Source organism: Ruditapes philippinarum, unplaced genomic scaffold (genome assembly GCF_026571515.1).
Source record: "Ruditapes philippinarum isolate M1 unplaced genomic scaffold, ASM2657151v2 ctg1426_1_1_1_1, whole genome shotgun sequence".
Classification (NCBI taxonomy): domain Eukaryota; kingdom Metazoa; phylum Mollusca; class Bivalvia; order Venerida; family Veneridae; genus Ruditapes; species Ruditapes philippinarum.
Genome location: NW_026859550.1, coordinates 50,591 through 71,865, shown reverse-complemented (window position 1 = coordinate 71,865; position 21,275 = coordinate 50,591). Strand labels below are relative to the sequence as shown.

The following is a 21,275-nucleotide window of genomic DNA, read 5'->3' as shown; positions in this document are numbered from 1 at the left end:
ACACAAATATAAGACATATACTTCCGCTCGAGGGTTAAAAATGATATGTTATAGTACTTCTTAAATAATAAATAAATACTATACAGTACAAAAGTTTTTCCCATTCTTTAGATAGCTGTATAAATATTCTGTGTAATATTATAATTGGTCTTGTACTAAAAAGTGGTTCTATATCCAAAATACTGTGTTAATAAAATATTAATTTTCCATATACAGTTTTTTACTGTGTATTGAAACCTAGATTATTATAAAACAAGTCTATGAGATTTCGATGAAATACAATTTTTACCGGTTTTTTTTCCTCTTTATGACTCAATGAATGAAAGCTTATGTAACTAAAAAAATATTGCATTTTTTTTTACTTTTATTTTTGAACATGATTATCAACATGATATTTTATTGTTTTTAACTTCTCTGTACAAAATAGATGACAAATTCAATTTTAATTTGCAGTCCAAATTCTTACAGAATTTTTCATCATAAATCCAAGTCAAATTGTATCCTTCTTATAAATTCTCATTTTCTCTTTATATTCGATACTTAAAATCTTGTATAAAATAATATTTTCCAATGGATGAATGTGAAAATGTAACAACAAACAATGTAGAACAATAAAACACAATTAATTACACAACCATTTCATGCATAGGTGTTTTTAAACTGCGACAATGAGGGAGATAATATAGGCCTCTGTAATGTATTTCTTTTTATATCAAATATCAATTTCTTGTAAAAATATTTATCTTAAAATATGTACATAGACAAACATAACAACAACTGATCGGTGATATGTTATGATACTTTTATATAATATATATATATATGAAAACCATAAAAATCTATTCAACGTTACACATTTATGCACGTTTTGTTTCAAATGACGTTAACAGATACAGGCAAGTGACAAGTTGATCAACAAACAAGTCGCTCACTCCTGCGTAACGTTCGAAACAGAAATACGTAAAAAGTCAGACAACACCAGAACAAACAGAAAAAAAAATCCTAGAAATAATATAAAAGTACAGCATAGAGAAAAATGCAAGCAACCAAAATATATAGATATTCATAATCTGCTAATTAATTAATTGATAAGATAATTATTTAATTTATATAATAGTAATTTTCAATAGATATTCACTCAATTTTCTGTTTTTTTAAATCTATTAATTTTTTTTCAAGTGGAATTAACGAAATTTCAGCAACAAAAAAATCTCTGTGTTCCACAATTGTTAGTACAGAGTCTAGAATGTGCCTTGGTTTTGCGTGTTTTTTTTATTAGTTCAATTTTAAAATCCTATCAAATTTATACCAAAGATGTACAGTTTTAATACAAGATAAAAACGTTACATACTGAAAACAAGTCTGCTGACAAGGTGCTCGCTGACAATTAAAATAATGACAATAGATTTTATTAGCATTAAACATCTTTTTTGTCAATTGCAAATGAACTATAATTAAGGTTCAGAAAAAGTCAAAACTAATATCATAGGAGAGAGGCAGCAGAGTCTTAGTTTCCAAGAAAAAGCAGTTTTGGGCCAGATGCACTTTCTATTGCACCTGGCCCACGGATATTAAATAATCACAAATTTGTTGAATAAACATGAGAATTTTCGCCTAAAATGCTACTATATAATACATACTACAGTTTTTAAATATCTAATAAGGTTTTAAGAGATGGGAAGAAAAAAATCACTATCATCAAACAGTAACTATTTTGATGTGAGATAACGAAAAAAAAATTGTTTAACAACCCAGTACAAGTATCACAATTATGATGATAATAATGTGGAATGCAGTATAATACATGTAGAAAATACATAGTTACATACAAATGTACATATCATGTAAAAAAATATATACTATTTACATAATAAATGCTAACTATCTGACAAAAGACGAGACCTGCTGCATAAATTACGTGCGCCATGATGTTTTTCCCTTTTTTGTTATTGATTATTGCTTTGTATCAGCCATTGTAAACGTTTACGCATTTATACATACTCTATATTAAGTTTTACACGCATATTTAAATATCGAAACAAATCTCTGAATATCACATAGCGGTTGTTCACAACTCATTCCATAATAAAATGTTAAGCACAACCAAGAGTTTCATTATCCGTAAAATCTTGTCCATTAAAATTTGTGAGAGTACGTAAAATTCCCCGTCACTCTCGGACACAACACGAAATGTTCTCATAATTCACCCCTCTGAACACAATTGTAAAGCACTTATTCTGCCAGTGCTTCTCTATATTTGCTTTCATTATTTACACCTTGATGTTAGTTCAAGGTAACCGAGATTTTACTTGCATATCTTCTTAATATTCATTTTAATTCATAATGTGGAGTTAGATTCACTGCCCGTTATATAGTAGCTGAGATTCAATACGTCTCTGGCTTGTCGATGCTTTTGGTTTCTCCTTCGGAGTATGCTCCCCCGCTTCTTGAGCAAAGAATTTCATCTTGTCTCTGAACGATAATCTATCAGCATTTTGTTTATTTTTGTTCGCCATTTTTGCTTCGATTCTAGATCTCGGATCGCGATATATTTCCTGCGAACCAATCACCGTCGGTGTATTTTCTTGAGTTCTATATTTGATATCATTATTGTTTACAGTGGGTGACGGCACAGAACTGACTGGCACTGACTGTGACTGAGAATAGTTTGTACGTGACATACTTTGCGACTCCGGTGGTGTGTACGCCCTCTGAAATGGCTGATATGATGAATTATGTGCGGGGCTTCCTTGCCCCATTTCTAAATTCACTTGTGGGTTAAATGATACAGATTTTTTCGAGGGCATATTGTCCTGACCTCCGTATGGAGGATTGGTGTGATAACCACCGTTATACCTATCCATGTTATCATCACGTGCGTTCATGTTTCTTCCTGTATTGTACGAAGACTGTCTCTCTGGTGGGGGCGGACCACCATACTGACCTTGATTATAATGATCTGGCACAGTTTTTGGAGAACCCTGAGGCGGCAAGTTTTCGTATTGTGAATAATATTGATTTTGCTGATAAGCTAGGGCCTCTAATCGTTTTTTCTCCTCCGCAACTCTGATTTCCCGTTCCTCTTCACGTCTACGACGCTCCTGCTCAGCAAGTTGTTGCCGCTGGTACTCCTCCTCTTGTTTACGTATTTCTTCCCGAGCTCGGGCCTCCTCAGCCTCTTTCTGAGCCTGAATTTCTTTCTGTCTCTGTCTCTCCTAAAACATTATAAACCTTTCATTATCAAATAACACAGGTTGAAATATAATAGCAACACAATATTTACAATGTCACATGAAATAAATATCAACAATGTAAGAATTTGATTTCTTTACAACTTAAAACCATGTATGAAGATGCACTTTACGATAAATATGAAACCTCTGTAATAGAAGGCATTCAATATTCAAACATATGTTTTCTATGTCATCAATATCTAGAACACATTGTGTTTTTGTCCGTTTTGTTTTATTCCTTGTTGTTGTATTTTGCAACCTCGGAAAATATACCATACTTGATATAATTATCATCTTATCACATGACTAGAGATCACTAAACCTAAAATATCAACAAAATTACAAATAAATTACCATTTCTTTTCTTCGTTCCTCTTCCTGTCTTTTCTTCTCTCGTAATTTTTCCTCCTCTAGTCTCTGTTGACGTAAATTTTCCTCAATCTCTCGACGGTGTTGTTCACGAGCCTCCTGATAATTGTAATATAAAGTTGTAATATAAAGTTGTAATATAAAACATAGATACTTAAATATTAATAATTTGTCACTACTTCTTAATTAAACCTTTTTAACATCTATATTTTGCTTTTTCTGAACATATTTATTTTCTATTTTTTTACCCTTTCTAAACATCTTTATTTCTGTATTTTTTACTTTTTTGAACATGTTTATTTCTTCTTTTTTAATTTTTAACTATTTTTAAACATGTTTATTTTGATAATAAAATCCCTTAATTTTTTAATGGACTGTTCCCAGTTCCAAAGCATGCCAAAACAGCAACACAAATTCATGTTAAGATTTTATATTTCAAACAAATACCTTTTGTTTTCTAAAATATTCTTCTTGTTCCCGCTGTTGTTTTTCCATGCGTCGTTGTTGTCGTTGTTTAGTATCCTCGCGTTCCCTCTCAAACATCTCAATACGTCGTTCTAACCTGTAAACATAACATGCCGTACTTAAGATAATTATACATGTACATAAACAATATCAGTTTAAATCAAACCTATACAATTTCTCATGTAATCAAACTAACTTTTTTTTTTAAATATCACAATGCATTTGATAAAACTCAGCTCATTGCTCAGAGTTTCACAGGTAAGATTTTATTTCATTTGGAAGCCAGCATCCCGAACAAATAGAAGCCCCCTGCCCCACCCACCAACAACCCACAAGGGCCACCCTAGGAACTTAACTTCACAGTATCAATATATAGCTTTTATGCAACATGCTAAAGTAAATGTGGCATTGTGTGTGCAATTTTAATAAATCAGTGACATTTTGTGCTCCATCTATACATTTAATTTATAAAATTTCATAGTAAACTTGTTTCTGCATGGCAGTAGGCTTTGTGCAGCAAATGAATAAAATTTAAACTCCCTTCGAGCCCTTTTAAAAAGCAGCAAAAATTTCACCCATACACATAAATGTAAACATTTTCTGGCAGTTAATGTGATAAAATTACAAATGAAAATGTAATACAAAATTAATATGAAATGTATCACTTTTAACCATATATGTAAATAATTTCAACAAAGTTAAAATTTCCCTTGTAAAATGTGAACATTTATCCCAAAACCGTATATATGTGAAAATTTCTAGTGTGAAAAATTTTCTTTTATATATAAGAAAATTTTTACTACTAGAATTCTAAAATACAGATCTTGTCTAGTGCACTATTACTACCTTTTTGTCCTTAGTGAATCCAAGACTGCTCTATATCAGTCACCATAAGAGCCGCGTCACGACAAAACCAACATAATGGGTTTGCGACCAGCATGGATCCAGACCAGCCTGCTCATCCGCGCAGTCTGATCAGGATCCATGCTGTTCGCTTACAAACCCTATTACAAGTAGAGAAACTGATAGCGAATAGCATGGATCCTGATCAGTCTGCGCGGATGCGCAGGCTGGTCTGGTTCCATGCTGGTCGCAAACGCACTATGTTGGTTTTGTCATGACACGGCTCATAACACTTTTAACGAAATAGGGTAACTTGAATTAATAATCAACTTGTATCAGTGAGAACTAAGTATCCCTCTTGATTTGACCAGGCACCCCTAATTACAAATCCAATAAAACCGAATTTTGAACTTGTCTGCAATTATTATTAGGAATCATTTTAAATTTGATCAGGCACCCTAATTACAAATCCAAATTAATAAAATTTTGAACTTGTCTAAGATATTATTAATGAATCATTTGAGCTAAGATTCTGAAAAGGTTGGACACATCTTGAGCAATGAAAACAGAAAAAAAAAAATACATGAAAATTGTAGACATGATTTGATGACTCAATAATCAGTAAAATATAACAGCACAGAGATGAGTGTAGGGCAGTTGTTTTTTTTCCACACAAAACTTGATATGAAGATTTATTCAATCAACCCTTTCACTGCCTAAAATTTATCAACTGTTCTGTAAGTATGACTGACAACAGATAGCAAGCCCTCTACCCTTAAAGCTCATCATTGAGCATTCATTTTCATAATACCTATCAGAAAAAAATAATAATAAGAAGACAGAATTCTATCACAAATGTGACACCCATCTACTGCATGCAATATTCTTTCTAAAATCATCTTTCTAAGAAAGCAATCTTCAAAAAGCTTCTAAGCCAATTCTTATTATGAAACCCCCATAAAGCAGAATTTTAAATAATACCATTATTTAATGTCAAAAATTCTACTCTCAATAAGAATATTAACCCTTACCCTGATCACAGGACATTTAATCAATATATCAGCCCTTATCACTATAAAAAATAATACTTTTATAGAGATAAGGCTGTAACTTTAATACACATACATTTTGTGATTTATTGATTAAATATCAAGTTCCAGTGCGTTGATGGTACTGAAAGTGTTCATTCTTTTGCCACCAATATAAAAGCCAGACAAGTTGGCACTATACTGTTGGCTGACTTACTTCTAAATTTTTTATCTTAACATCCCTTAAATTGATCATGGACAGTTCCAAAAATGTAAGTTGGACAAGTCCATTTCAGAAATTCAGCAGGTTAAGGGTTAATTATAGCAAGAATTTTAGGTAACCAGATATATTCTAAAAATATCCTCAATTTAATCATGAATATTACTCTGAAATCAATGAAAATGGAGAAGAAGAAAAAACAACATGACAATCAAGTGATGAAACTTGTGCTATTCTACGGCAACATCTAAACTTAAAAAAAATCTATAAAGAAAAACATGATCCCCAGTTCCCAGTGCCTGACTGCAATGCATTGCAAGAGTACTATACCCTTGTGAAACATTCTTCACTGATACACTGGGAGCTTCCACTTCAGGTTTCTCAGCAATAGGCGGTGGCTGCTTATTTTTCAAAATTCCCCTGAATTATACATGAGCATTGTTTCGCTTATCTTCCCTTTATTCGTTATTCTACCCCTAGATATTATCATCTATTTTACCACAAATCACATTATAAGAATCATTATTCCATATAATAGTTCATGCTTTAGCTTTAAAAAAATATCCCGTGCTTTTTGAAAAAAAGATATCACCCTAAAAATATCAAATACAGGAACATACTAATTTTAAAGTGACATTATTCCCCAATTTTGTCCATTGTTGAGCTCAGTAGACTTACTATGGAAATAAGAATATTTAGCATTTTCCTAGCTAATCTGGGGATGGGCATAATGTCACTTTAAATTAACACCAAATTCAAATTATTTCGGCAAATATTCGCACAAAAATATTTGATGTTTTAGTATCTTCTAAAAATTGCTCAACAATCTGACCAATTAATGCATTGTTACAATGAAAATGGGGTATTTCTTTGAGTTCATGTATAAATGCGCAGAGACTCGTATCATTAAGATAATTCACCTCTGCATTCGCTCTTTTTCTTTCTCCATATCCTCGTACTGACGTTTCTGCTCTAATTCCTGCATCTTCATCCGACTCTTCACAAGATCCTCTTGTAATCCCTGCACTGATATACGAGCACTTACCTGCACAAGAAAATCACAACATTTAGAACAGAACAGAAAGTTAATTCAGTGCAAATACATCACAATGACATTATGGACCTTTCCAGTGTTTACAGTTAAATGTAAATTGGCTAACTTGTTACCAATTGCTACACTGAGATAATACATAGTCACTGGTTGACCTGGTTTGCACAAAAGAACACATGGTTATGTTTGTGATACTGTTTGTGAGCAGCTGACCTAGCAATGAATGGAAAAGGTGTGACTAAATGCTCCGCTACGAAAAACCGGAAAGGTTCGTAGAAAGCAAACTATCACACTATACATTATTATTAAGCCAGAACTTGGAAACATAGTATATAAGCCTTTGTTAACAGTACAGTCTCAGGCCGGCCTGCACTTCTGTGCAGTGTGACAAGGCTCTATACTGTTGGCTGACTAACTTCAAAATAATGTTCATCTTCATATAACTAAAATTGATAACAGACAGTTACAATAATAAAAGTTGGACAAGTCTAAATTCAGTAAGTTAAGAGTTTAACTAATTATCATTTTGCAGTACCTTTTTCTTCATCTATTTAATATACAATGTAAATGGTATAATTTTACTGTAATTAAAATGGTATAATTTTACTGTAATTAAATAAAAAATGCACCATACTTTATTTCTAAAATTCCTCGTAATTCATTTATACTTTTATAGCTATCAAATAAATTTTTCCGGGTTTTGTAATGAATTATTTGTTAACTACGCAAAAGTTGCATTGATAATTCTACATCAATTTCAACATTAATATAATTATCAAAGTACAAACAAGCATTAAGTTGTGCAACTCCTACTTACAAATCTATCATCGTCGGAATCATCGTCTTCGTCTTTGTTCTGTACTTCTTGTAATCTCCTATTAAACTCTGCATCCAGTCTTAGTTTTCGTAAACGTTCTTCCTCTTGTGGTGTCCGATGTGGTCTAGACTCCAATTCAGCGATCTCCATCTCGCGTATACGATTCATTCCTTCTTCCTGTTCTTTGAGTTGCTTTTCTTTCTCCTCACGTTGCCATGGCGACAAAATTGTTTCGCGTTGATCTTTGATCTGGGTATGAATTGCGGGCCTAAGATTTGACTGCGTTTTTCTTGGATCATATGATTCGTACAAATTTTGTTGTTGTTGTTGATGTGGCTGTTGGGCAGATGGACTGTGCTCCATACTTCTGTTTGGATAGTTAATATTTTGGTAGTCATGGTTAGGCTGATACCCAGCTGACTGTACTGGCAATGACTGTGGCTGATGAATTTGGAAACCAGCTGAATGTGGAGGCTGATATCCGGTCGGATGGTGGGGCTGGTACCCAGAACTCATTGGAGGCTGGTAACCAGCAGAATTGGGTGGAAGTGACTGGTTCCCAGGTTGAGTTGCAGACCTTGGGTCACGCATTATTGATGTAGTGGAAAATGGCTGATTTCTGCTATTCTGTGGAGGAAGATTGCTATAACTTGGGTCAGAGGGAGGCTGTTGTAAAAGTCTGTTCTGTTCTTCACGTATTTTTTGTTCAAGTCTGTAATCCATAGCTGGTGGTGGAGGCAGGGGAGGTAATTCTTCATCTTGCAATTCATCCATTGACGGTGGTGGCGGCAGTTCTGGAGGAATTTCGTGCATGTTACTTGACATATTTGGGCTCTTGTGCATATCACTTCCCCCTGGGGAATGCTTATTTCTAAAATCTGCTCGACCATCATGGAAGCTTGTATTTTGGTAATGACTCTGAGAGTTGGGTGAAGTGTTAAAACTCTGTGATGCCTGGGGATACACTGGTTTATCTCTAAGCTGTGGGTTGTAGAAATGAGGTTGAGTTTGTCTGTTATCTATGTCTGATCTTGGAATCTCTGTAGGATGTACCATTGGCTGATTTGGTTTTGGTGCCACTGACGGTTTTGGTGCTGTCATTGGCTTAGACTTTTCTTCTTCCGGTTGCCTTAGCTGCTGGAATGGAGGCGTTGGTTCTTGTTGCCTTGGTAACGTATTTTCGTAAAAGTTTGGCTGTTTCGACTGGTTGCCCATGTCCATCTTTCTAATCTCACCTTGATTTGCATAATTAGGTTGCGGTCTAATATTGCTATAGTTAGGTACTCTATTTTCGAAACTGTCATGAGGAGACCCTTGGCCATCCTGCCAATTTCTCAATCTCTCTTGACTGATCTCCTCTGACTTTGGACGTCCGTTCCTTAACTCTGGCCTATCATGAGGAGCAATAAACTGTGATTGTGGTCTTTCAAAATTCTGTGCAGTTCTTGCTGGTGATTGGTGCATAGGTGGACGATTGTATTGCGTTCTGGGCGATGGTTGTTGACTCGTATTTGGATATCCTCTATTCTGATCCCTAATTCTTGGGTCAATAGGTTGATTTTCGTAATCGTGACTTCTTGAATCCTCCAGTGAATGAGGCTGATTATAATAGTCAGGGTTCTGATTGCGCTGTAACGCACTTACACTCTGTGCTGGCCGCATCACTCCTGGATCATGTCGGCCATCGAAAGAATTGTCAATGTGAAGGTTTGGAATAGATTTTGATTTATCCATCATATCACGATTATCACCACGTCTGTTGTGGTGACCGTGCGGATGCGGTGCCTGGTGACCAGGTGCTTGCACATGTAACCTTTCAGCAGCAGACATTGGTTGATCACCTAAAATAAAGTTACAAAATATTAAATTACAATTATGAAAATTCACATCATTTCCAAAGCATTGATTTTAAATATTCTTGAATAAAAACAGTTCCACAAAGAATACTTGTTCAAACCATTTATCCAAGAAGTTTAATGCAAAGCATTTTATATGAAAACAAATATAAGAAAGTACAATATGAAGACATTTTGTTTCATATTTAAGTAAAATAGAAATTTGTTCTGGAAAATACAAATTTTACATGAAAAGCAAATAGGTGTCCATATGGAATGATTTTTTTAAGTAAACTTTTCAATCATCACTGCACACAGATACAACTTACTGTTTGAACACATTTCACAATCATTCAATTTCTTATTTGATTTCAACAGATCATTATTATTATTGTTATCTTTTCTAGCAAGCCAACTTCTCATAAGCTCAGAGTCGCTTTTTGACTGCTGGCTTGACGAGGGGTAACACGTCCCTGGCTCAGATCGACTTGAACTTAAACCACTTTCAAAAACATCATCCTCTCCGCCGCCATCCTCAGCAGATACGAGCTCAATTAACGAAGGTGTGCTAGTTTTTCGTGGGTAACTGTATAAGGTTCCACGACTAAAGTAACTCGCCAGTGATAGAGACCTATGAAAATTCTTCATTCCAAAGTACTCCCCCTTAGGTGTTAATTTTTCAGCTTTTGCGCGGTAATCTCGTAATTCACAGGCTTCCACTTTCTGTTTCAATACTTTAATAGGGACCTGAACTTTTAACTTTTCTATTTCTTTTCTTGCTTGATAATTGGGTGGAAGTTTACGTCCCGACCTGTAGCCTGGAATAGTGTACTCAACCGAGACCAGTTTGTCCCGCTTCTCGACTGTTTCAACCATTTCTGGAACAATGCCTGTATGCCATGTATTACGTCTCTCTCGCTTAAAAGACGATCTCTTTCGCCTTGATTTGTGGCGAGCTGAAACCAATACATGAGATCGCTAGATAAGTATTTAATACTCGGAAATAATGTTATGTAAGTTATAGTGATTGCTAGTGTAGTGGATGACAGTATCAGAAAATTTCATGTAAGCTTCAATGGTATACCTTGACCTCAAACTTTACCTCAAGAAAGTTTAGGTGTGACCTAACCCAAGGCTTAATAACCATGAAACTGAATAGGCCAAAAACATATCTGTCATATTCCACTGTAACAAGCACTATAACTATCCTATTGTGCAGTGCCTTTTAGAAACCCCTTGTAAATAACGAGGTTATTTTCAGTCAGATACATACTGTTGAGAGCTGGAGAAGATCTACTATCAGGGCCACGAAGACCTTGACCTCTCATATCACGAGGCAGTGTACCTTTCTGCATGCCTGGTCTACGATCATTTTCTGGCATGCCATTGTAGGGAGGTGGGCCGTCCTCGCCAGGGCGCTGTTTACTAGGTGTCATAGGGGTCTTCTGAGGGGAAGCTGTAAGAAAAAAGCAACATTTTTAAAATACAAGCTTTGTGACGGACAAGGGACGGACGAACAGACGGACAATGGAGAAGTGATCTAGGCAACACAAAAAGGCCAGAAAAATATTTAAACTATTTTATTTCCAAATCTGCTTCAGTTAAGTAAATAACATCAATACATCTGCCCTGGAATGTCTCACTAACTTGAAAACTTTGGATACTGAAAATGCTTCGATAAAATATTCATTAAGATACATTAACAACAACTGTCGAGACAAGACAATGAATTCATCTGAATGAATGTTATGTTTAATGACAATAATCATGATCATATAATCAATTAAATACGGTGAACTTAGCTGACCTTACATCTACAGTAAAACCTCTGTAAAACAACACCTATTGGGAGACAACGATTTTGGTTGTTGCCGAGTTGATGCTCTAGATAGGTTTCATTTCTAGCGAAAGTCTTACTTAAGGAGGAAGTTATACAGTAACTGTTGTTTTAATGAGTATATTGCTATACATAGCGCTGATCCGCAAAGGTTACATTGTAATTATTACAGCAAGTTACTTGCATGAATCAACTTAAGTTTGATGGGGTTTTCTTTGTTGTTTTTCTGTTGTTGGTTTAACATCAAACCAACACTGACTATCCAGCTTTTTTATTGGATGAAAATTTTATGTGCAAGCACGGGTGGGCACATGAATAAACCAACCACCTTCCAAAAACTAATAAACTAACTGGATAACTTTCTCACACTAGAGTATCAGGAGTTCCTGGTAGAATGCTGATCAACAGCAACTCTTTATCTATATGACCACAGAGGCCAATTACTTAAATCATTCACAAGGTTGCAAAATTATAAAGCAAAATGCTATCTTTAACTTTTAATATATGCTGTAGACAGACTTTTATCAAACTGTCTTCCTTGCATCAAAAACACAACTTGCTAGACTAAACATGGAAACATCTAAACCATTAAATGTGTTTTGGTTACTATTGAGTTGTTGTCACTCACAAAATTTCATAGTTTCAAGTAAAGTGCAAATCATGTATATTTTGTTTGTACCAAATACATGCAACATCTTAATGTCATACACTGTCTACAGACAACATAAGTTCAGGTATACAACATTTCTATTGCATGATACTTCAACAAAAACATACATGCAAGATAACACTGGTCACACCTGCTGTTATATTCAGTTAATGCATTATTTCAAATTACAACAGATCTGTAACTATCATTCTTACACTAATTTACAAGGTTCAAGTTTGTTGCATCAACTGCATGCTTGTACCTCAGACATAATTTTGTCTAGTTTTTTATACCCATTTCAACATATATGGGTTATACCTTGGCAGTTGGTCAACCTAACTGGCTGTCCTGGATAACTAAGCGGTGTCCTGGATAACTAAGCGGAGTCTTGGATAACTAACCAGTGCCCTGGATAACTAACCAGTGTCCTGGATAACTAACCAGTGTCCTGGATAACTAACCAGTAATTACTAATTTCTAAGCATATGACCAAGGCATCAAGGTCCGAGATCAATTCTCACTGGGAAATTTTGCCTTGCCCAAAGATTAAAACCATTGACCCATTAATTACAAATCTTGTGGCTCAAATTTGTAACTTTTACATTAATATCTATTTTATTAATCATAACTAACAAGTGTATAACAGAGTCTTGCTAGAAAAAGTTCACAAACCTCGTTGCATGATGGGTGATGGTTGACTGAGGAGTGTGGCTAGGCCGTGGTAGATGGCACCTTGTTTAGCAACTTTTAATGTTACAGTATTACCAGTCCTAGTCATAAGCTCAGCCGCTCTGTAAATAAAACATGATATTATACAATACCATTTGAAAATATAAATAAATGAAAATGTATATCATACTGAATGAAAATATACAAAGAAGAGAAGAAAACTTTTGCAGCGCTGTAAATTAAACATATATACAATATTCATCAACACAAATAAAAAAGTTTATTTATATACTAAATGTAATTTATCAAAGGTATTTCATGTATATGATTGTTTCACTGAAATTTGTTTCAACAAAAATCTAAAATCTCTGACAAGGACCTTGATGTACAAAACTGTGACTATACTTATACCTAATGGCTAAACATTATTGTCACAATAACATGTTGTGTTTTGGATTCTGAACAATCTGTTGCCAATTTAACCAAAATGTTAAAATTAAGCCTGATCAGACAGTTTTATTTGTTTGTTTGATTTTACGCCTTTTCCCAACAGTATTTCAGTCATATAGGCGGGTAGTTTCCTAACCATCGTTCCTGGAGAGTTACACCAGTACTAGACTACCTTCCTCCGTGCTAAACTACCAAAGCATCTCCCGGGGATCGAACCCACTCCAGAGGTAACTGGATTAGAAGTCATCGACTCTAACCCCTCGACCACGGAGGCTGTATATCAGACTGAGTAAAAGTGTAAAAGGTCCTCTTGTATTCAAACGGATAACACTAATATAGACACTCGATAACTAAAAACATTTCAGAAGCCACATTCTATAATGATAATAGTTTGTACGTATAAGAGATAACAAAACTTACTTTTCTTGAGTTAATCCCACCAGACTTTTGCCATCTACTTCTAACAGCTGATCTCCTGCTTGTAGTCGCCCATCCTATAAATAGAAAATTACATTGTCATAAGAAAATTACATCATGTAAATAACATTGTTGAAATTTTCATCACACTTTGTAAACATAATTATGTACACTGGACACTGTACCAAAAACAAGGCATGCAATAAAATGCAACTTTTAATGGGTATAAATGAATTAAGCAATTCTAAAAAGTGAGTAAATTGAAAATAATAGGTCAATGCAGTGGTTTCAATACATTTTTACACAAAAACAAAAAAATTAACAGGAATATAGGCTAACAAACAAGTGAAAATTGTACAACCCTTATAATGTCCTCCCTGTAGGGTGGAGATTTTACCAGGTCTAAAAAGTCATAGCCCATGCTATTTTTGGAGAGAAGCTGGACTTTAAAGTTACAAATAACTGGTGTTATTCAATTTGTACCGTACCAATATTTAATTACTTTTTTGTACTTCCTATATTTGTTAACACTTGTAATAACTATATTTACAACACATGTATATAGATGGTGTTACTATTAATAGATTGAATATCTTCTGTATGATTCACTTATTTTGGTTAAGCCTTCCTTATTCAACACTGACTGATCTTCTTTATATGAATGTTATCAACAAAATATCACATGTTAAAACCTTCAACATAGAAGTCATACTGATTTAATACAAATCATTAAATTACTATTGCATCACATGATCTCACCTGTCAAAAACTTTCACTCAAACCCTTTTAGTAAATTAATCTTATTCCCTTTTTCCTCTTGTAAGCTAAGTATCCAAAATTTGAAGTTCAATAATTATAAAGTTCATCCAAAACAACCTCCGTTCTCAACGTGCACAACCCGTACAATAAAATGTTAATCATTTATCGACTTATCGCTACAAAATTCAATTACATATAGCGAAATTCCTTTTTTGAACAAAAGTCGTTCCTCTGAGTCAATATTTACACAGTTATAGATATAATCTTTAAATAGCATTAATATTACACAAGAAATACTCTTCATAAAAGAAGGGGGGTTTTGCTTCCAATTTTCAGCATTGTTTTGTGGTCAGGTAAAAGTGGCCTAATCTGTTTTTCAAGAACATGAACTACATGTTGATTACAAAAATGTGTGCATTCCATACATTCTTTATAGGTAAACAAGCCCATTTTCAGTTTTAACAAACATTTATAAAAAATTATTTCACAGAAAGTACATTATAAACAAGTTTATCCGTAATTTTAAAAGCAATGTTATCTTCACACCCAGCTATTGCTACAGTAACACCTGTACACAAAAACCATTATAAGGGAAACACAATTAAAATCATCAGATGATCTCTAAAGTAGAATGCAGTCAGTTATATGGTACAAAAGGACTATTGATACATTCTTTTATATGTTAAACTCTCATAAATGTTATAAGAAACTCATGGTACTTAACGCCTCCTGCGATCAGCGAATGTCAAAGTTCACTTCAGTCAAATATAAGTTCAAGGTCAAGATACCTGTGTTATAATATGTATTCATAATACATAATATGGCCTTTAGTGATAATTTTATAATGTATATAAAGTCATTATTAAGAAATGGACTTAAAAACAGGTTTCACTGTATCTTAAGTATTAACAATATATAATTTTGTATATTTAAAATATGTTTCTTGTTTTCAAAACTTAATTATCCAGCCAAATCTTTTTTGCACACAATAGACACATTTCCGCTTAATAAATCTTAATGTTTCAGACATATTCAACCGTATAAAATATAAAATGAAGAGGCGTTTGTAGAATAAAGTTATTTTTGTTTCTTTAATAAACATCATTTGAAGGGAAACACAGGAATAATTTTACAATATAACGAGCGGCAAATTACTTGTACTTGAAAAATATATTATTTCGCCCACTTGCCGTATCATAAATTACAATAACAAAATGCACACAATTATTTTGTAAAATTTGTTAAAATGAAGACAAATTTCTTCATTTCATTTTCTCGAAACTTAATTACTCACAAAACCATTTAAATTTACCACAACAATTATCTGCATACTTAATCAGAATTATCAAAATGCAATTTTTGTAACAAAAATTTAAATGAATTTACTTCTTTCTAAAACTTACAAATACAGGTAAAAACTACTGTTTAAATAAAAATCAAAATAAGGAAACTGAAAGTAAATTTTAATACACAGTGAAATGTAAGACTTTCAAACTTGAAATGAATATGATTTATTTATCTGGCCTTTAACTCGAAGTTTAATATATAACTGGATTGTTACATATCTTAAGTGCAATATAAATCTTAATTACTTAATTTTAAAGCACAGTACAATATAACAGAGACCCTATTTAGATCCCATATTCTATGTTCAACTCTTCAAATGTAACAAAAACTCAAGGCCGATTTTCTTCTTTCGTGCCAAATTGAAATTCTTTTGAATTCAAATTTGAAAATTTAATTATATCCGTTACCGAATGAGACTACAGGAAATCGTAGTACGTTTTATGTAAATTTCACTCGTGCGACAGTGCATGACCTCAACGTAATGACTGACAGGTGAGATCAAGTATGCGATTTGCATAATCAATACAAATCTCCGACATGATTAAAGGTAATTTCAAATCTTCACATGCACTTTTGTGTACGGTTTGATTTAATTTAGACATTGATGTGAGATTTAGTTTTCTCCCCATGCTTTCAAAATGAAGCCATATAAAAGGTACTGGGTATACAACTATATACTATACAGCATTGCTGTTCACAACAAAACAGGCATTATGGAACAAGTTTATTATTATTCATGAGAATGTAAAGGAAAAACAAATAATGATGCAATAATGGCCCGTCAAAAGCATGTGATTAAACTGACAATCTTTATCGCTCATTCTCTGAACACTTTTGTCTAGCTATCACCCTACTATCTGTTTATCAAATCATATCCTCATTGTTACAGATATCCATTTTATTTTAGTCTTTGGTATCTAAAACATTCCACTTTTTTAACCACAAAATAAACAGATTGAAGTATTCCTTCATTCAAACCTCAATAACAAAACCTTTTCAACCGTTGGAATTCCCTCTGGAACTGGTTGGGATGATGGTCAGTCCTCGCCACCAGTAACGAAAGATTTAAACAGCCTGGAATCAAACTCTTGATCGAATCATGCTTTCCCATACAGACTACCAGTAAAGGGTACAAGACCAGTGACCAAACATACATGATATATCCATGCTGAATGGCCATACCAGTTACAATTCACAGCTAAATTCTACTATTGTTAGCCAGGAACCCCTAAATTTAAGTCCATTAATGTAGGAAATAACTTTAATACAATAAAAGAATGGGTTTACAGTTGATAGTATGGGACATACTTTTTATAATTGTGATTTTAAATCACTTACAATAGCAGCGGCTCCTTCCGGTACAACAGACTTAATGTAAATCCCTCTCTCCCTCTGTCCGTCTCCCTGAAAATATACATTAAATACCATTCTTCAACTTCCTGTAAACTCTTCACAAAAGAGGTAGAAAATGACAACATTGCAATTCTCCAAAATGGAGGTAATATTCATGTGATTTTGCATTTTTATTGAATACATCATACAAAACATTTATCATGGTATTTGAACTGTGACAGTAGCATACTGTACAAATTGTATTCAATACCGCAACAAATCATCATCAACATTTTCAGTTCATTTCAAAACATATTTTCAGGCAAACAATAAATGCTATTGTTTAATAATAACAATCATATTTTGTATTATTACCCCTCACTATTTTTGTAAAGTTAATTTCTCATAGGCCAATGGGAGTTATTCTTACGCCTTCGGTAACATTAATTTCCCCTGGATAATTATTTTTACTGATATAAAACTATGTGTTATTTATATAATGATTTAGCTTCCTCAAAATATCACACAGTAATAAACCTATCTAAATATGGCACAACAAAATATACAAGTAATTCAAACAAAATCCGTAATTCATTCCAATTCATTTTACTTACCAATCAAATATAAGTAATATCCATACAGAATATATTATGGCAGTCCATTAATTAATCTCAACTCCTTGCTATTTGTTTATCAGCTATTCAAAGAAACTTTTTTGTTTTACATAATACACAAAATCATAAACCATAAACAAAATCATAAATTCGTAAATATCAATAGAAAACAATGACGTTTCAATTTTCCCCCAAGTATTAACTCCTACTTAAAACATTTAACATATTACACTTTGATTGCAATGGCAGCAATGAGGAAAAATTAAATGAATGTTTAAACAGGTAAACATTTATGGATTTACGCGTAATGTAAAAACTGCACTGCACAATAGGATTTCTATGACTCATAAAGTCATAATAATAAATCAAAACTTGAATATATTACATATACTACATTTAATTATTCTGCAGAAAAAACACCATGAAGTGAAATAATTTAAAGGTACAAAAACGCTTTTACCACATTTTCTGTATTCAACAGTTTTAGCATTTAACATATTTCCAGAAATTTTAAAATCAGTCTTAATTAAAACCTATGTATTTCAGACTGTTTGTGAGGAGCATTCCCAGCTTATTATAAGATTGCTCTCAGGTTCATTTCCTGGCATAAACCAGTACTGGTGCCACATAAGGAAACATGTAGAGCTTGACCTCACAAACCCAGGGTTAAGAGATCAATACCTTTACATAAGGCCATTTATCACCAGTGCCATTAAATGACATTGTAATGTTCAAACCCCAGCTATTATGTGATATAGTATAGTTCAAATTCCCAGCTATTATGTGATATTGAAGGGTTCAAATCCCCAACTGTTATGTGATAAAGTGTGTTCAAACCCTGAGCTGTTATATGATATAGTACAGTTAAAACCCCCAGCTATTAAGTGATAGAGTACAGTTCAAAACCCTAGCTATAATGTGATATAGTACAGTTTAAAACCCCAGCTTTTATGTGATATAGTACAGTTAAAACCCCCAGCTATTAAGTGATATAGTACAGTTAAAACCCCAGCTATTAAGTGATATAGTACAGTTAAAACCCCAGCTATTAAGTGATATAGTACAGTTAAAACCCCCAGCTATTAAGTGATATAGTACAGTTAAAAACCCCAGCTATTATGTGATATAGTATAGTTAAAACCCCCAGCTATTTAGTGATATAGTATAGTTAAAACCCCCAGCTATCATGTGATATAGTACAGTTAAAACCCCAGCTATTAAGTGATATAGTACAGTTAAAACCCCCAGCTATTAAGTGATATAGTACAGTTAAAACCCCAGCTATTAAGTGATATAGTACAGTTAAAACCCCAGCTATTATGTGATATAGTACAGTTTAAAACCCCAGCTATTATGTAATATAGTACAGTTTACAACCCCAGCTATTATGTGATATAGAACAGTTTTAAACCCCAGCTATTATGTGATATAATACAGTTTACAACCCAAGCTATTATGTGATATAGTACAGTTTTAAACCCCAGCTATTATGTGATATTGTACAGTTTTAAACCCCAGCTATTATGTGATATAGTACAGTTTAAAACCCCATCTATTATGCATTATAGTACAGTTTTAAACCCCAGCTATCATGTGATATAGTAGAGTTTAAAACCCCAGCTATTATGTGATATAGCACAGTTTAAAACCCCAGTATTACGTGATATAGTCGAGTTCAAATCCCCAGTTATAATGTAACATGGAAGGATTCGAACCCCCAGCTACAATTATTATGTGACATAGTATTTATAATACCCTGATATTCAAATATGTCAAAATTTAAACTACCTACACAAAGCATTAAACAAACAAAACTCCACTAAGAAAGCATTCTTTCTTAAAAAAAATGAATAGTCTACTCAAAAAAAATCTTAAAGTAAAATACGAATCCCATTATCCACAATTGTTACATCCTCAAAAAGTAAAACCTTACAACAAAAGTCGAATCCTTTTCATAAATTTACAAAACACAGACACAAAAAAAGAAGAATTCACATATAAACGTAATATCTATCTATTCTTGCAATAAAATCACCAAATAAATATTGACAATCAACTCACAAAGTGCAATACAACCCAATAAAAGAATGTAATCTCAAAAGAGCAAACCTCTGAAAAAGCAAACATTCACCCAAATTATATCCAAAGACACTTAACGATTTTCCCTTTTTTTTCCCCTCTTCTCCGTGGATTATTGAAATCACTTTTAAGAACGAGAGCTATACAACAGAACAAAGTTCAGGTAGGCTAGCTATATGAGTAAATTACGCTACATAACTTTGACGACAGTTTCAACATTTTTCTATTGATTTCTCGCAACCAGACAAATTTACATGGAGTACATGGACCGGAAGTTATTGGGTCATCAATAGGGCTTATTTAAACATTCGAACACTTGAGAAAGGCGTCTTAACCAAATAATTTATACTAAAACCGTTACACAAATTTAGTTCTTTTTTTTTTTTAGCAACAACGACCGGATGCCGTCTGTTCAACTGTAAAACAATAATGATATTTATGACGATAACAAAACATTAGAAATGCGTATGTTAACAAGGTTAAGTTTACCGTTATACAAATACCAACACAGATTTCTTCTTTCAGCCATCAAGTGGGCTCTTTATATGCTAATATACAATATCAACAAGATTTACAATAGCCAATGTCTGGTACATACAAATCTCATTCAACTCGAAGTTATATTGGAACTATCACTTTGTAGAGGAAAAGAAAATAAATTTCTGCAAAACAAGGAAATAAATTTTAAGATTTCACCACCTTGATCATTTTCAGGAAAAAGATCAGTAAATCAAATGTGTAAAAGTATTAAAATCAAGTATCAACTTTGTAAAATTTTCTTAAAATTGCAAAATTTAGTATACATGGAAGTAAACATTGTTTACCAGAAGTTGTATAATCATGGTGCCTTTGTTTTGTAATATATATCCTAAAAAAAAAAAATACTCCACAATATCTTCTCTAAATTCTTTCACACCATGCTAATGATGTTCTTATCGTATCAATGAGGAAATTGTGGCAAAATTTCTGAAAATTTGATACCAAATTAACACGGTTATCGAACATGTGTTCAACAACATATTTAAGCTGGCTTGGATTTTTTTGTTCGTTACTTTGTTATTCTTACAGGATTAAATAGCTATGCTGTAAAAAGAACAAAAGAAATAACTCTGATCAAGGTAGCTTAGGAGAACATCAAAGTGCCAGCTTTCTGCATCATAGGACACAGAATAAGGGGCTACCGTAACCTGATAGAGTATTAAGCCCAGGTGATAACCCGGCAGTTTATGCCGCTATAAATAAATATTTGACAGCTTGTCAT

At 33.3% G+C, this 21,275-nt stretch overlaps 1 protein-coding gene across 2 annotated transcripts in view; it reads right to left on the bottom strand.

The window, feature by feature from the left end:
- Positions 1 to 346: 346 nt before the first annotated feature.
- Positions 347 to 21,275, bottom strand: part of LOC132756937 (afadin-like) — a 70,346-nt gene continuing 49,417 nt past the window's right edge. For both annotated transcript variants that reach the window (XM_060748075.1, XM_060748076.1), the window contains exons 18-26: positions 17,328 to 17,393; positions 13,887 to 13,960; positions 13,020 to 13,138; positions 11,135 to 11,317; positions 8,027 to 9,867; positions 7,079 to 7,203; positions 4,050 to 4,164; positions 3,588 to 3,701; positions 347 to 3,215 (exon numbers count right to left, since the gene is read on the bottom strand). In XM_060748075.1, the coding sequence (XP_060604058.1) occupies positions 2,358 to 3,215; positions 3,588 to 3,701; positions 4,050 to 4,164; positions 7,079 to 7,203; positions 8,027 to 9,867; positions 11,135 to 11,317; positions 13,020 to 13,138; positions 13,887 to 13,960; positions 17,328 to 17,393 (3,495 nt within the window). In that variant the 3' untranslated portion in view covers positions 347 to 2,357. The remainder of the gene's footprint in view (positions 3,216 to 3,587; positions 3,702 to 4,049; positions 4,165 to 7,078; positions 7,204 to 8,026; positions 9,868 to 11,134; positions 11,318 to 13,019; positions 13,139 to 13,886; positions 13,961 to 17,327; positions 17,394 to 21,275) is intronic.